This window comes from Leptonotus elevatus, chromosome 20, assembly GCF_054856555.1.
Source record: "Leptonotus elevatus isolate MCC_2025b chromosome 20, RoL_Lele_1.0, whole genome shotgun sequence".
Classification (NCBI taxonomy): Eukaryota; Metazoa; Chordata; class Actinopteri; order Syngnathiformes; family Syngnathidae; genus Leptonotus; species Leptonotus elevatus.
Window position 1 is genome coordinate 7,930,429 of NC_141258.1, and position 16,863 is coordinate 7,947,291.

At 41.3% G+C, this 16,863-nt stretch overlaps 1 protein-coding gene across 3 annotated transcripts in view; it reads right to left on the reverse strand.

The window, feature by feature from the left end:
* LOC147156862 (calcium/calmodulin-dependent protein kinase type II subunit gamma-like) overlaps positions 1–16,863 on the reverse strand; it is a 36,611-nt gene that overhangs the window by 17,872 nt on the left and 1,876 nt on the right. For all 3 annotated transcript variants that reach the window (XM_086065155.1, XM_086065156.1, XM_086065157.1), the window contains exons 2-7: positions 15,442–15,536; positions 6,482–6,541; positions 3,071–3,125; positions 2,875–2,940; positions 1,831–1,903; positions 639–741 (exon numbers count right to left, since the gene is read on the reverse strand). In XM_086065155.1, coding sequence (XP_085921281.1) covers positions 639–741; positions 1,831–1,903; positions 2,875–2,940; positions 3,071–3,125; positions 6,482–6,541; positions 15,442–15,536 — 452 coding nt within the window. The remainder of the gene's footprint in view (positions 1–638; positions 742–1,830; positions 1,904–2,874; positions 2,941–3,070; positions 3,126–6,481; positions 6,542–15,441; positions 15,537–16,863) is intronic.

The following is a 16,863-nucleotide window of genomic DNA, read 5'->3' on the forward strand; positions in this document are numbered from 1 at the left end:
CTCCCGGAATCTAATACAAGGCCAGATTATGACGGTGTGGAGTCACAAGCGAATGGCCGTTAATCATCTGGCTTGTGCTTAAGTTAGCCAAATGCTCGCCGCTCTGCCCCGATCAACTACGTTTACATCTCTTGACGAGCCTGCAAATTTGCAAATGTCTTGTGCAGGACATTCAATTTATTATACAAATGCAATTATGTATAATGTCAATTTATGAACAATAACTATGCTAAAAAGTTTGAGATTTTCTCCAAATTTCAGTTATCAACTGTACTATTTAAAAAAAAAAGCATACACAAATGGGTCAACCATTCAATTCAAGTGCAAGTTCCTTGCTGTATATACACATATGTATATACTAACTTTGCATGTCATTTAAATAGAACACACTTTCAACCAGGATTAATCCATTTGAATCATTTATGTAAATATGTTCACTTGCTTCTTTTGGACAATACTGGGCAAGCTTGTTTTTGCTATCCGCATTGCCAAGAAGCAGTGATTAGTATGCGCAAACATTTTTGTTCTCCTTAAAAGGAAACGTAGAATAGCCAAGGAGTTACTGAACAAAAATAAATGAATATATGTTGTTGTTTTTTTTTTTTATATGACTGACATCTGTGTTTGTGCTTTCTCACCGAACCAAGCCTGCTGGTCTCCCTGCACCTCAATAGCCAGGCCGAAATCTGCCAGCTTCACTGCAGCTCCCTTCATCTTACTAGCCAGCAACAGGTTCTCAGGCTGGGGAACACAGACACGCATACACATGGTGAAGCAGAATGCAGGACAGAAGATCAAGACTGTGAGAGACAGCTAGTGACAGCCTCTCTCCGCTGAAGCCATTTTTTGGAAATATTTGATGTATTCAATGTGGCTCTTAGGCGTGTGTGCGCGCGCGTGCGTGTGTGTGTGTGCGTGTGAAGGGGGCGGTAAAGGTGCGAGAGCGCGCAGTGATGGCAGGGGAAAGGGGGTGGGCACGAGCGGAGAGAGAGCGAGCGGACGGGTGGGTTGAGAATATCCACAGCAGCAGCAGCACCTTATATGGACGTGAGCCCGTCGCCATAGAAACCACCGGGGAGTTATTTAGGCAGCGCCGCAGACGGCATGCTAAATGGAAAGTGTACTTAGCGAGAGGCGGCAAGTGTGGCGGCGCTCTAAATGGCCGTTGTTTGGGCAGGAGGACATAAAGGGCCTGCGGTAAAAGCCCACTCAGGATAAAAGGCCAACAAATCAGACGAGCAGCGCGCGTCGAGATAATAGCGTTACGCCCCAACAAGGGGAGGAAAAACTCTTGACATTTTTTTTTTTGGGGAACAAGCTGCATAAAATCCAAATTATTATTATTATTACCATCCTTCTTCAAAACCACATTGTCATCATCGCCTCAAAATAGGCAAAAGAGGAGCCGTTTAAGTCACGCGGGAGATTTAAGCCCCTCCCCTTGCTCGCTCCACGGGTGGCGTGATGTCACACGAGTTGTCCTGGCAACTTCAGGGGTTCATCTATATCTCCACCACCCACCCACGTCAGTGTAATGTGCGTGTGTCCTTGTTTTTTCCTTGCCATAGGTGACACACACACAAACGCTGGTCACGTGGTCATGACTCATCTGTGAGAACAAATATGGAGGATGAACCAGCGGATGCGAGAGGGAAGAAGAAGACGGAGAAAAAAGAAGGACAAAAAAAAAAAAAAGACGAGCCATAGAAAGCGAGCGATGGAGCAACCGGGAGCCATCTGTGTGTTGCCATGGCCACGAGCAGAGGTGTATGTGCATACGCGTGCGTGTGTGAGAGAGTGCGGTTGTCACGGAAACGGGCAGCCACTCACCTTGAGGTCTCTGTGCACAATATCATGCTGGTGGATATGATTGACACTCTCCAAGATCTGACTAATGCAATGACTGTGGGGGGAGGGGGAAAAAAAGGCAAGGATAAAAATGTCAGATGCTATAAAAAAACTGCTTATATCACAGATGCATTACATCGCATTTGTTTGCCTAACAATAGATACGAAAGAAATTAAAGAATGGGAATCTTCACTTCACACAACTGTGGCGCGATTCGCCATAATGGGCCGCTACGTTAAGGGTGGCGGTGATGTGCATGAAATCATGTCCAAACACAAGAAGAAAGAGTGCACTCTGCACTAAGTTGCATAACGAGCCTTTAGCAAACAAGGCGTTCTCCCTCAGAGACATAACACAGGCGCTGCAGTTTAAACAATCGATACTCCAGGAACGCGTGTGGGAAGCCATCTTAATAACGGGGGCGTCCACGCAAGCTGCCGTTAGTCCACGTTTTCGCACTCGGCCTCGTGAGCGTGCTGGATCTTGTACTGTAAAAAAAGAAAAAAGAAAAGAAAAAAAAAAGTTCCCTCCGGCCAGCAGCCCCCCGACTGCCTTATTATGAGTGTCCTACGCAGTGTGCAGTGTCAGGCCTCGGCGAGTCCCCTTGCTCCGGGCTCATGTTTGTGTCACGTCTCTGCAAAAGGTTAGCGTCGGCAAGGTCGCTGGAGAAGAGTAGCTGAGGCCTAATTCGAATGTAAGAGAGTGCGAGAAGGGGGCTTCGTGTCTCTTAACAACCCCCCCTGTGTGCGGGAAGACACAAAGAGCGCTAATCCAGTTGTCCGCCCCAACTCTCTAAGCTTCGCACCACCCAGACAGCGCATGAGGAAACTTGACGATGAAGATGCGAGTTAAATGTCAAGCAAAATGGCAGGAAAACATGGAAAAAGATATTGAAGGCGGCCACCACATGCGCGCAGGGGGCTCCGCGCTGGCCTCGGAAACGCCTCATTTGTCATTGTGAACGCCGGCGTTGAATTTACAAGGCGGGCATGAAATATAAATGACGCCATTGATGAAGCGCGTACCTGGCGTCGGCCTCGCTGTAGTACTCTCTGGCTACGATGTCTTCAAAAAGCTCCCCTCCAGTCACCCTGGGGGGGGGGGGGGGGTGTAGGTTAGCAGGGAGACAGCGTGCTTAGCATACACAAACAAGCCGCAGTCACGCACATGGACAAAATGTCAACGTGTGTGCGTGCGTGTGTGTATTCACAACATACTCACAGGTCAAAGACGAGGTAATGAAAGCCCTCCTCTGAAATGCTGTCATGCAGTCGCACTGAAAGACGCAAGGAAGTAGATTATGTTCACACTTGTGGATTCGTTCATTTGCGACTTCAAAAGGAAACGTCTCAATTTATGCACTTTTAAAACTTGTTTTATATAATTAGGGTGTGTAACATGCTTTGGTCAAAACACCCTTCAATCAAGATTTATACTTTTTTTAATCCTCTTTTACAAAATGTCAAGAGGTTAAACACTCATCTCTGTAGGGTTTAAGTCTGCATATATTGACTCAGCATGTCTAAAACCTTGAACCAGATTACAGTAATTTCTGGACTATAAGGCGCACCTGTCCATAAGCCGAGCTAGCTAAATTTGGGGAATACTTGAGTTTGTTACACCTTTAAGCCGCAACCGACTATAAGCCGCAGGTGTTTTAATGTTACAGCACAGGGTTCCGGCTACTTTCTTTTCCATAACGAAGGCGCAAATTGTCTCTCTCTCGTTCTGTCTCTCCTACTGTATTTGGGCTTACTTGGTTTGTTTTGCTCTGCCTGATGTTCTTGCGCTTCCTTTGTAGTGCACCCTATTGTGATCAGATGGATAAACCGCACCTTTGTATTAGCTGCAGGGTCGAATCCAAGTGAAAAAAGTAGCGGCTTATAGTCCAGAAATTACTGTAACTCCCTTTGTGGTTTTTGGAGGGTCTTGGTCCATTTTGTTCCAAGAGGTCAGCAGGTCTGCCTCACAAGCTTCTGGATTCACACTTCAGGCTTTCATGTGTGGAGTTTGCACGGGTTTTTTCTGGATACACCACAAGCGCTGTAGAAAATAAATTGACGGAATATTCCATGACTCCTCACGGTGGCACTCGTCAACCGAAAGTGGCTTTTACGATGATTTTTTTTGTTCCTCAAAAATGGCTGTTAGCCATAGAGTATTTTTAAGAACAAGGGAGACGTGCAGAGTTGTGGCAACTACAGAGGAGCAGCTAAAATGAAAGGAAAGGTCTATAAAACTGTGGTGACACCAGCAATGTTGTTTGGTCTGGAGACAGTGCCACTGAGGAAAAGGCTGAGCTCGAGGTGGCAGAGATGAAGATGCTGAGGTTCTCTTTGGGAGTGACCAGGATGGATAAAATCAGGAATGAGTACATCAGAGGGACAGCGCATGTTTAGAGGCTTTGGAGATAAAGTCAGAGAGAGAGGCCAGACTGAGATGGTTTGGACATGTCCAGAGGGGATTGGGAGGATATTGGCAGAAGGATGCCGAGTTTCCAAATGCCAGGCAGGAGGTCTAGAGGAAGACCAAAGAGGAGGTTTATGAATGTAGTTAAAGAGGACATGAAGGTAGTTGGTGTGAGAGCAGAGGATGCAGAGGACAGGCTTAGACGGAGGCAACTGATTCGCTGTGGCGACCCCTGAAGGGAAAAGCCGAAAGGAAAAGAAGAAGAAGCCATCGAGTATTTCTTTAATATGACAGCACCGCTAGCGGGTAAGTTGCTAACTAACCACCATTTTGTTCCAATTCTAGACACACTGTCACGATAATGGGAGGCTGTATCCTGACGACGCATGATAAAACTGGGCAATTTTCCCTTAAAATGACCCCCAGACCATGCGTGGTTGAGTCAGGAAGAGAGCTCATGACAGAGTACAAACGAGCCACAATATTTGGTACAACTTCATAACCAGATGAAACCCAATGAAAGAGCTGTATGGAAAATTCTGCCTTCCATAACACAAATGCCTGTTTGTAGATGAGCATACTGTATTTCTTTCTGGGTATCCTCCAAGAATGTCTAATAAAGGAAATACTATAGGGTGAATTAATCTGTTTCCAGAGTAAAACTTTTTTTCATTGATTGATTTTTAATCATTCAAAAGCATTTTGGTTAAATGCATTTGACGGTCGTATTTTCCACAAAAAAAAAAATGGAAAAAAAAGACCTGGCTGATTCGAAGTTTTTGCCAGGACCTTTGTTTTTTTTCTTAGCTCAAAATGTGTCCCCGCTGATGTGCACTGCTTACACTAACAACATGGCTGAGAACACAACACAGAAGAGGTAGAGTAGTTGACAAAGGCAGAGTCAGTGTTGCCAATTTGGTTGCTATATTTAGCAACTTTTCTGACCCCCCTAATGACTATTTTCTAAAAAGTGACAAGCTATTTAATCCCTGCTAAGAAAAACACGAGCGTAATTATATTCCCACTGTTTCGCGTATGATAAGAATGGAGCCTTGCGGAAGGTGATTGCGGACTCAGTCTTACCAAACAATGCTACATACTTAGCAAAATCAGTGATTTATCTATATGTTTTAAACTTTTGACCTGAGGCTTGCGCTTCCAGGCCACAAATATTTGGCTGAGGTGACCATACCTCAACCTGTACAACTTTAGATGAGAAAATACTGTGAGAGCTGGAGGGGGGGGGGGGGGGGGGGGGGGTAGAGCATTACGCTTATTTATGGACGATCCCAGCCCTGCAATTTTACAGCTTAGCTTTTTATTATGTTAAATTATTGAACATTTAAAATGTTAATTTATGAAACTGTTTGCATGCATGTTTTGACTAAAGGGACATTTTCCAAGAGGAAGCATTTATTTCCACATTATCTTTATTTGTATATTTATTTTTATTATTTCTGTGGAAAGTCATTTCATTTTCATTTGCTTTTTCTACAGGGCAAGGGCTAAAAATAAAAAGGAGAATTTTTTGGGCATAAAAAAAAATTAATATGGACCTACAAGAACATACAGTAGATGTCCTCCATTGTTTACTATCAACTTTCTCTTCTTCCACTATGTTGCTATGACATCATGCTATTCACATAGCTGACACAGCTATCGCCACATAAGGCTTTACACCCGCCCAAACTGAAATGGTGTGAACTATACAGCGTTCAAGTGACACGCAGCCATCAGACAGCCAGCCCAAGACACAGTGGAGGCCTCGCGTCAGCACGTTGAAGGCTTATCGCTACATAAAAAAAAAAAAAAGAATATCACTTGTATAATATGGCCAAGTAGGACGGCTGGCCCCGCGGCGAGAAACCAGAGTGACTGCTCATTCCTTCTCCTCCTCCATCTTCTCGCTCCTTCCTCCATCTGTCTCCTTCTCCTCGCTCGCGTCTCTCCATCTGTCTCTTTCTTGTGCCCTCTTTTGTCCAAACTTTCAACACAGCCCGTGCCAAAATGTGTCAAAACCGAGAGAAAGAGTGAAAATCCATAGAGCGATGGTGTAAACAGGAAAGGAGGACAAAAAAAAAAAAGTGGGACATGAGGAAGTGATCGACAAGCGCCATGAAAAAGGTGGCATTGATTTTGTCATTTCCTCCTTCCTTGCCCTTTTAGCATCTCCATTAGAGGCGAGGCGTCTATTCTGTATGCTAGTCACTGGAGCAGACTCACCGATGTTGGAATGTTTGAGCAGTCGGCAGATGCGAGCCTCACGCTCTAGCTTCTGGTGGTCTGACGGGAGACAAGATGGAGGGTTTTAGTTAACAGAATCAGTAATGCAACAAGTAAAATACCATTAAACATCATCATGTCATGTTTGCTCATTGACCATTTGATTAATCTTACAGCTAAAAAGTTCACTGAAGGTTAAAAAAATAAATAAATCAGGAGACTTGAAATTACAAGTGACAAGTTTCACATGCTCAAAGGCAAATATTGCAACTAATTAATAATGCAATCTTGCAGCTGAGGACGCACAATATTTCTGGCAAAAGGTTCACTGAAGCGGAGGTTTGCATGTGTGCTCTCATTTAAGGTAATTTAACGCTAAGTGGAAATTAATGAGGGTGTGTAACGTCCCCGTGTGGATTATTGCTGTGTTTGCACTTTTGGATGGGAAGGCGCACACACGCAGATTTGGAGATTTTATGGAATCCTGTACTGTATGTTGCACAATAAAACCTTGCCGATTCGCAAATCTGCATTCACTAATTTTTCTGTACAATCTAGCCAACAACAACTCACTGAAAAATATACAAATTTGCATATTTTTGTGCGTTTACTGTAACACCTTAGGATGCCGTCCAAACACCTGACTCCTTCTAAGTTAGTTAGCGGAGGAGTAGCTAGCGTTAGCCACTAGCTGATGATCGGTAAGGCTTGACAGCAAACAGCGGTGTGATGGAAGAACAGGTCAGACAAAGTCAGTTTTTAAAAGAATACTTTTCTTCAATAAAGCTGCGGGTAAAAAAAAAAAAAAGAGGTAGGACTACATCAGGGATCACCTGGTCTTTGCAATGTGAGAGATATTCTGACAAATGAGCTTAGACTGATTCTGTGAACCATGTTGCTTGCAGATGACATTGTGATCTGCAGTGACAGCACGGAGCAAGTAAAGGAATATTTATCTTCTTGACAAATATTTTCACAAAAGTTTGTTTTCTCCACTTTTTGGTCAGAAACCAGTGTCTTTGGTGAAAGCAACCAATGTTTCACTAATGTAAAAAAACTACAGAACAGAAAAAGAAGAGAACCTACTCTTTGTTTTGGTAGATTCAGTTACAGGATACAATATTAGAGTCTTGAAATATCAGTCAAAATGCGAAACCCCACTTTTAAAACGGCATATTTAATATCTGCTCTAAGTACAATACCATGTAATATAGGCAATTTAAAAAATTTTGAGGGGGCGCCCATTACTTAAGATTTGTTGCTACTCGCGTCAGAGCTTAATCCGAAGCAAAAATCCACTACTGTACACAACAAGAGTTTTTTAACTACCCCCTGCCTGTTGCGACTTGAGAAAGAACCACTACACCATGTAGCAACGGGTCAGAGGTGACCGCGGGTAACCGGATCCGGTGTGAGTCAGTGTAGGCGTGTGCGTGTTGCATGCTGCGGCTAAATGTGCCCCCCAAGGCCACCGCATGCAATTATTTGTATTCAGTTGTGCACGCCTGTGCTGATCACCTGGCCCGACTGCAAAGGCAACAACGCGTTTAAACCAGCACAATAAGAGCACGTTATGATGGCGAAAAACCAAACTACCCTTCCTCCATCTCCACACATACACTCTCCAGCTGTCATGTGGCTTCTTTGTTTCGCTTCGCCCGACCTGTTGCTTTGTCGGAGAGCTTTTAAAGCCGCAGTCCGTTATTTCTTAGCTCTGTCTCTTGCTCCCTCTCTCGCTTCTTTTTTTTTTTTTTTGCCTTCCTCCCCGCAAGGTGTAGATTTCCAAAGATGGAGGGAGAGACCCGAAGCGCCGCCTAATTACGCCGCTGACGCAGGACGCAGAGACAGACAGCGAGAAGGAGGGAGGATTACACGCGGCGTCCATTTGCTCGAAGAGGATCACACGCTCCCCTGTGTGTGTTTGTGTGCCCCGCATGGTGCAGTGTCACTGCAGCACTCACTAATTCATTCAATCTCTCCCATTTGTTGATGTGTATGTTGGTGGAAGATGGGGGAAAGAGAGGGATGGAGGGTAATTACACTGGCACTTCCTGCTGCTCTCTAATTGGCCATCTGCGTCGCCAGGGGGGCGGGCCCTGCGGCCATCTTACATCACGGACAATCCGGGGCACACGATGATCTACTTTTGGACAAAAATTGTGTTACGCCGTCTCAGCGGGGAGTACATTAATAATAAGGGGGGGAAAGTGACCATAATTTACAGGGCCACAGTATTTTATTACAGCGTTACACTTTGTGTACGATAAAACTCTTAACCACGAGATCAAGGTTCCGTATTTAGTCCAATAATAAACAGTCAACGAAAACAATACGATACATTTGTGTTGAAATATTCTGACTTTATTTTTGTAAAATTTGAACATTTGTCTTAATTCTGGTAAATTAGTTTTATTTGTGTAATATTACAACATATGGGATAGAAATATGACTCATTAAGGTGTAATATTATTGCTATTATGACTTATGATTTTTTATTATGACTTAAAAAAAAATCCACATAAGACTTTCTTGTAAAATGAGTGCTTCATTTTGTATAATGACAACTTTAAGTGTTGCAATATTCGGACTATTCATTTAACATGACTTTTTCCTTTTATTATTACAACTTCAGCCCACATGTGACTTAATCTACCCCACCCTCCCCCTGTCAAAAAAATACTTTATTCTTGTTAAGTTTTTTTTTTTTGTACAATACTTAAAAACGATTTCAACATCACATAATATCACAATCTTATCAAATAAAATTAGGACATTATTCTGATATAATTACAATTTAATGCTTGTAATATTCCGACTTTCCCCCATTTTGTATACAAAAAATATCCCTATAAAATATGATTATTTTTGCAAAAATAGGACTTAAATCTGGTATAATTTCAACTCAAATATTATTATTTTTTAATTTCTGCACACAATCTGAGTACCTCATTCTCATAACTCTCTTACTAGAAGTAGTAGGTTTCATAATTTTGAAAAAAGGGGGAAAAAAGCATTTGTATACATTCTGTGTAAAATGATTTAGTTTTTTTAAACACGACTTAATTTTCATAAAATTACATCTATTTATATTGTTCTTTTAATCAGACTATTCTTATAAAAGTACAAAATAAATGAAATGCTACTTTGAACTAATTGTTTTTTCCACATATGATTTAAATCAGGACTAGTTAAGACTGTTTTCGAATTATTACAACTTTGGCCTTTTCCTTTTTTAAACCAATTTCACCTAAATTACCACCTAACTTTATTCTAACGTTATTATGACTTCATCCTTGTGATATTTGATCATTTTTTGCCTCCAGTTGGTGCACTGTGAACACCTGCCATGCACTTGAAGTAAACCAAATGTCTTAAATCCCTAAAATGTCGACACGTTCTGCAAGTCCATGATAAAACACACACACAAAAAGCATTATCAGCTATTTAAAGTCTAATCATTTATATTTGGGATTTTATTGGATTGTGAAAGTGCAATGTAACATGTAAATGACGCCCCTCCCTGACTCTCCAAAATGCCTTCAAATCAGGAAGCTCTCACAGAATAGCAGAGAGAGAGAAAAAAAAAACCTTGAGTCCCTAGCAGCACTTCCTTTCTTGTTTTCATCGCTTCCGTTTGCCTTGCTGGCCGGCCCCCCACCTTCCTTCCCTCCTCTCCCCTCCCCTCTCCTCAGATTACTGCAGTGTTTACCAGAGCTTTGAACGACTTACCCACCAGGCCACGCGTGAGGTCACACTCACCCCCATCAGGCTAAAAAAAAAAAAAAAAAAAACCCTACCAGTCAAATCCTGCCTGAGAGTCGTCTCTAGTACATGTTGTGTTTGCCGTAGTGCGTGTAGGTGCATGTCATTGCAGCCGCACACACTGCATTGCTATGTGACTCTGTGGGTGTTTCTCCACACTTTACTCTATTGTGTGTCTCCTTGAGTCGCGCTTCACCTTGATGTTGGTCCCACTGCGACGAGCCAATGATCTGCCCTTTCAAAACCACTTTCACTGGACAAAATATTAGGTACACCAGCCAAAACATTTAATTAACGAATTAATTAATTAATTATGAAGGTCCAACACAATCCGAGACGCTGGTGTGAACTACAAATTGTATTAAACTGCCACCATCATAAATCATTTATTAACTGCATTGGACCAAATCAAATGTTTGTTATCAAATTTAAAAAAATCTAACTTTCTCCTAATATTCACTCACACAAATAAGACTATTGTCAACATTTCGACAGCATTCGTGTACGACCTCTTGCTGTACTATTACAACTTATAACTTCATTCTTGTAAAATTCTGACTGTTTTTGCAAAATCAAAACTTTTCCCCCCCCACTTACGATTATGACAATTATTGTAAATTTATGACTATTGTTATGTTGAATAATTATTACTTCCTTCGTGCAGGAATATGACTAGTCATGTAAGATTACAACTTTCCCCCGACATACTGTATTGCCTTGTAAAGTTTTAACTTTCGACATTATTCTTGTAAATTCACAACCCCACATAATATGACAGTCATAAAATAAAGACTGTCTAATGTCGCAGGTGGTTCTTCTCTTAACACCCCTGATGATGTCCATCAAAACTAAAATCTACGTAACAAACATGTGACACGTGCACCAGAAGTTTTTTTTTTTTAATCAATTAATTCAAATGTATCGCTCAGAATGATTTTGGCCTCCAACGTTTAAAACACGGCCCGCTAACATGCACTGCTTCACAAACAAGGCTTTGAACATTGTGCCGCGAGTTTACAAAAGTACAGCCAGTGTTGTCAAGTCTGCAACTTCTCGCGACCCCTTTGGCGACAAAGCGAAGTTTATTACCCCGCTAAGAAACAGACGAGTGGAACCATTTTTACATTGTTTTCCATATTACAAGAAAAAATCTTGGTGGAAGGCAATCAGAGTCATTCGCACTGAACACTGCCAAACAAATAAAAAATGTTGCGCTATACTACAATTTGTTCATCGCACCCCTGTTTTTTCGCATAAGTAGGGTTGGCCAAATACCATCGGTATTAGTATTGGGCAGATACCGACCTTATTTCAAGGTATTGAGTACTCACAAAGGCCGTCGATACTAGTTCTCGAGAGCAGTCATCTCAAATGCCATTCATATGCAATTTGTAAAAAACATATATGTATCTTCATAAGGTTTATTAATGCTTAAGAGTACATTATTTGTGTGTTGCTACCAAAATGTATATATTTATTTGCTAAACCTACTTTAGGTGGTATGCAGACTTTCTCCATTATGGCATTTCATGCAAATACTTATTTTACACATTTACCCTTTTTCCCTGACTGAGAAAAATGCAGTGCAGGCAACAGAGTTTTTAGTAACTTGTGTGCATTATTCGATGTGCTGCACTGTACTTGTATGCATGTACTTATGTTTTGTAATATGAATTGTATTTCCCTCCCGGATGGTTGCATTTTATTACATTTTATCTTTAATAATGTAATAGTTTTTTTTTATTTTGAATAGATAAAAAAAAAGATAGATACATTTTGTTTATCGGTGATAGGAAACGCTTGCATTGTGAAAAATTTACCATCCTCATAGTGTCATGCGGCAGTTACGTTTAATTTATTTTTGAACAAAAACTAAAACTCATGGAATGAATAGTTGATTTTGCACTTTTGCTAATTTATTCATTACAAATGATTCCTAAATCGGAGCGAGTTGTTTGTGTTTTATTCTGCTTTTGTCCAAAATGTCTTTCTTTAAAGTTATCTGTCATTGGTTGAATAGAAGTTTGATGTATCAAAAGTACTAGTTGTACCAGTTACTTGGTATCGTATCGGTGGGTACTCAAAAGTTGAGGACTTGTGCTGGTATTGGTCTGAAATAAAAAGTGGTATATTGATGATAAACCGCAAGTAGAAGAGGCAAATAAGGTTCGCAACTCAAGTAATTGTCGTCGTTCCCACAATGCTGAGAGTATATATGCCTGCGAGTCTTATTGTATGCACTCTTTGTATGTATTTCTGCCCAATGTATGTTAAAGTAGCAGTTTTATGAAGTTTTACAATTACCCTAACAATTAATAACTCATTTTCATAAGCCTGTCTATGGTTTAGCAACATGTTAGCATTAAGCTAGCAAACTTTCACTAGAAGAAATGACACTGTCTAGTTAAACATTTGTGATTGCTTGAAGCAAGCGCGCGTTCCTCTTATTTAACTGTGCAAGCACTATGAAACGAGTAAAACTATCCACTGGTGACTTGAGCTGCAGGTGACACCGACGTAAAAAGTTTTCAAATACGAGCTGTCATTTAGACGATTTTTTTACTTTGACTTGCAAGGAAACATTGAAGATACTAGCGTTTTATGGTACAAGCGAACATAATTCCGTTTGTTACTCAGCAAGCAGCAGGTTTGCAGATAGTGAACAACTCTTCAAAAAAAGGCTTCAAGCTGTTTAATGCCACTCAGGTTGACTGTTAAACCAAACATAAAATAAAATAACGCTTTTGCCTTCGACAAGTTCACTTAGCTTGATGCTAACAAACAATGCAAAACAGAAGCCGGGCTAATAAATGACATTTTTTTCTTTTGCAATTACTGCAGCTTACTCGTTGCAGTTGTGAAGCTGCTCTTCGTTTTTGTCTCTGCGTCTGCATTATACTGCCCTCTAGTGGCCATGGCATGTACACCAGACGGGGAAAATAATTCTTGACTTTCTATTTCATTAACTATAACTACATATTTTTATAAAGTAAGGTTTTATAGACTACTGTTTTCCTCCTTTTTTTTGCAGAGGGGTGGACGGATTAATGGCATTTCCATTAATTTCAAGGGGGAAAGATGATTTTTGAAAAGAAAAGAAAATCATCAGAAAATTGGATTCTTGTGAGGAAAAAAGCCCTGGATATTTTATTTTAAGACCATATTGCCCAGCCCCACGCCAAGATGGCCGTTGCTGGACGCCAGCAATGCAACAATAATTATCGAGACAAGCATTCGCAGATGCACACTATATTAGTATTACTTCACGCACACGTACACACACGAATGCCATCAGACGACAACGGGGCAAACGGGGAGGCGCCTATGGAATCTGTGGGGTCTTAGTGTTTGACGAGATACATTTAGCATAAGTGGATTAGCCTCAATCCCCCTTTTACGGCAAGACAAGAGAGAGGCCACGAGGAAGACGGGTGAAAGACGGACTTGACGAGAACAAAGGGAGACATGTGGATGTGTGTTAATGCTAGCAAGGAGCCTAATTGGGTGGTGGTGGAAGGGAGGCAATTAGGTTTGTGAAGCCAGGGGAGGTTCCACACAAGTCCGCGTCACATTTCCAACATGGCACCAGCAGGCCTGTGTGTGTGTGTGTGTGCGTGTGCGCGCACGTGGGCGTGGAGCTGCGCGGCGATGCAGCGGCATATAAAATTCAGACCCCGAGAGCTGCAGTGCTACGCGAAGACGCCACGGCAACAATTACATTGATTCACATCCTGCCCCTCCGCCGCTACCGCTGCGGTTTTTTATTTCATCCTCGCAAGCCCAGCAGTGCTGCCGACGCACCCCCCACCACCACGACCAACCCAAGCTGAAAATTTGGATCAATTGACGGCAGAGGATGTCCGGACACGCGGAGTTATTTAATACGGCCTTTGGGGGAAAAAAAAAAAAAAAAAAAAAAAACCTCAGGATCATTAAATCTGATCATAAGACCTTATGATTGAATTGGATATCGCCTCGGCTGTTGGAATTATGGCCACAGCGAAGAAGAGACAAAACACAAAAAGGGTGCTGCGTTTATACATGCGGCATGCACTGGACACTTCATTAGGTACACCCCTTAATGGCATTCAATGCATCAGCTCTCATCCGTTTTGAGTGACACCGTCAAGAGAGGTAACAATCAGATAATAAAATGGTTCTTGGTGTGATGCAGTGCAGTCAAAATGAAAAAACTATTAAAAAATATATATATATAAAAAAAAAAGAACAAATCTACATGAGAGCCCTTCACACAATGTCGTTTTATTGGCGTGTGCATCTCTCCAATAAAAGGCGACTCGATACGCATCTCGATGCAGGGAGTACGATATGATTTAAGAGCAGTACATTTTCAAGTGGAAGGATTCAATTCGATACGATTCTATATGGTACGGCTGTCGCATTTTTCATATTTATTCATATGTAACAAGATGCAAAAGCTCTCCAAAGCCCATTTAATTCAAACAAACAACAAATAATCAGCAGCAAATAATCAGCAACATCAAACGCGATTAACGCGAGTGTGCGTTCCTTATAAAAGACGATTCGATACATGCGGTGTGATAAGAAGTTTAAGAAGGGTATATTGGGTTTGGTTAAATCAAAACTAATTTTCTAGTTCTAATAATTTTTTGTTATACACCTACCATTTTGTCTAACTAATCGCTGCTTCGTTGATTTGTTTGGTTTCAGATAATAGATTGAATGGAAATGGAAAAAAGAGCAATTAAGGTACTGTAATGCCCTTTCAAGTGGGCAAGGAGAGCCATAGTTGCCCAACATCACTAGATCACACCCCTTTAAAAGGCACACATCCAAAACACAAATACTGTACATTTACATACCGTAATTCAATTTCATCCATCCATATTTCTTTACATTTTTTTTTAAATCTTTATAAAAAACATGATTAACAACGTAAATTTTGGGGGGGACAAACACGTCCTTAATCTCATTTAACAGGTGCATGTTTCCTAATATTCTCACTCAATTTTGTCGAAACATTTTAGGATTTATCCGAACCAGTGTGCATGAAACGGAGGATTATATAAAAAAGAAAGAAAAAAAAGGCATCTTTAAAAGAGTGTATTCTAATTCAAGAGGATTAATCAGCCTTGAATGCACCGTTGGAACACAGCAAACAAAACAAAGATGTAATGCGTGCCTTTGTGTGTGTTTGCGCGTGTGTGTTAGCATACCTCGTGCAGACAGCTTCTTGGTGTTGATGATTTTGGCGGCGTATTCCTGCCCGGAGGATTTCTTGACACATCGGCGCACCACTGAAAAAGCTCCCCTACGAAGAAGAAAAGACCAGATTAGTTACAAAATAGATACTTTAAAGTGCATTTCCACAGTATGCCGGAGAAAGGAACTAGAGGTCCAGGTACATTTCAGGTGTGGAACAAACCTGCTTGAAGTGCCAAGAACCAAAAAGTTCCTGAAACTGGGAGGTGGAAAGGCAGACAAAAAGTGGTATGAAATACGCATTTCCACTAGTGTTGTCACTAGGAACTTCTTTCTGGAGGACCATTGCGTACTTGGATTATTGTCTAAATTCAGTTCTGGGCTAACATATCGGAGACCCCGAAAAAATTGCTAAAATTACGTCTTTTTTGTTGTTGAGAAGTCTGGGAATTTTTTATGTCAAGGTACCTTTACGTTCCAGGAATTATTACTACCATCAAAAACTACCAAGAATTTTTGGACTGTGAGAATTAATCAACCAATCAGCAGGCTAAAATGCATCTAGCTCCGCCCTTTAGGTACCCAGGTGGGGGACCTTTTAGTTCAATGAATTACATTTAGTACCTAGAACTTTTTGTACTAAGCCTTAGCACCCTCCCACCATGGCAGAGCCTCAACGTAAGAAAGTCAAAACTAGGAAAAGGACATTTTGGAGGACCACTGGTTTTGGACTACGGTCTAAATTTTGTTATGGCGTAATAGCTACAGGAACAAAAGGAAGAATATGCCAGAAGAAGTAGTACTTTTTTTTTTAGATGCCTGGTAACCTTTCCAGGACTTTTCTTGGCTCACATTTGATGAAGAGTGTGCTACCAGTATCACAAGAACCAAAAACTTTTGGACCAAAGGGACTAATATCTAAATGTAGTTCAAAAAAGCTGAAAGAACTGATGTCAAAATGTAGTTTCAAACAGTCTCAAGAAAAGACCCAAGCTAGTTTAGTTGGTACTAAAGATCCAGCCTCTACCACCGTTGTAGTACGAGGGGTGTGCCGATCATGGTTTTCTTCCGCCGATTCAGATCATCCATCCATTACAAGTAAGCAAGTAGTTTTTAAGAGCAGGCACTAATATCCAAATTTAGAAATAGGGTAATTGATCTAGGTCAAAAGAAAACCATGCTTGGGTGAGTAGTACCTTTGAGAGGTCCGGGAACCAATCAGCGGATTGCGCTGCATCTAGCTCCGCCCTACAACCATTGTAGTACCTCAACGTATAGGGACACATGACAACTTTACTCCAAAACAAGAAATTAAGCAAGGACCTTTGCGTGTTTGGTCTAACTTTTGTTCCAGGTAATAAAACCGAAGAACAGAAGACTTTTTCAAGAATTCTAAGAAGAACCTGTTAAAAAAAAAAAATCTGGCTCTACGCATA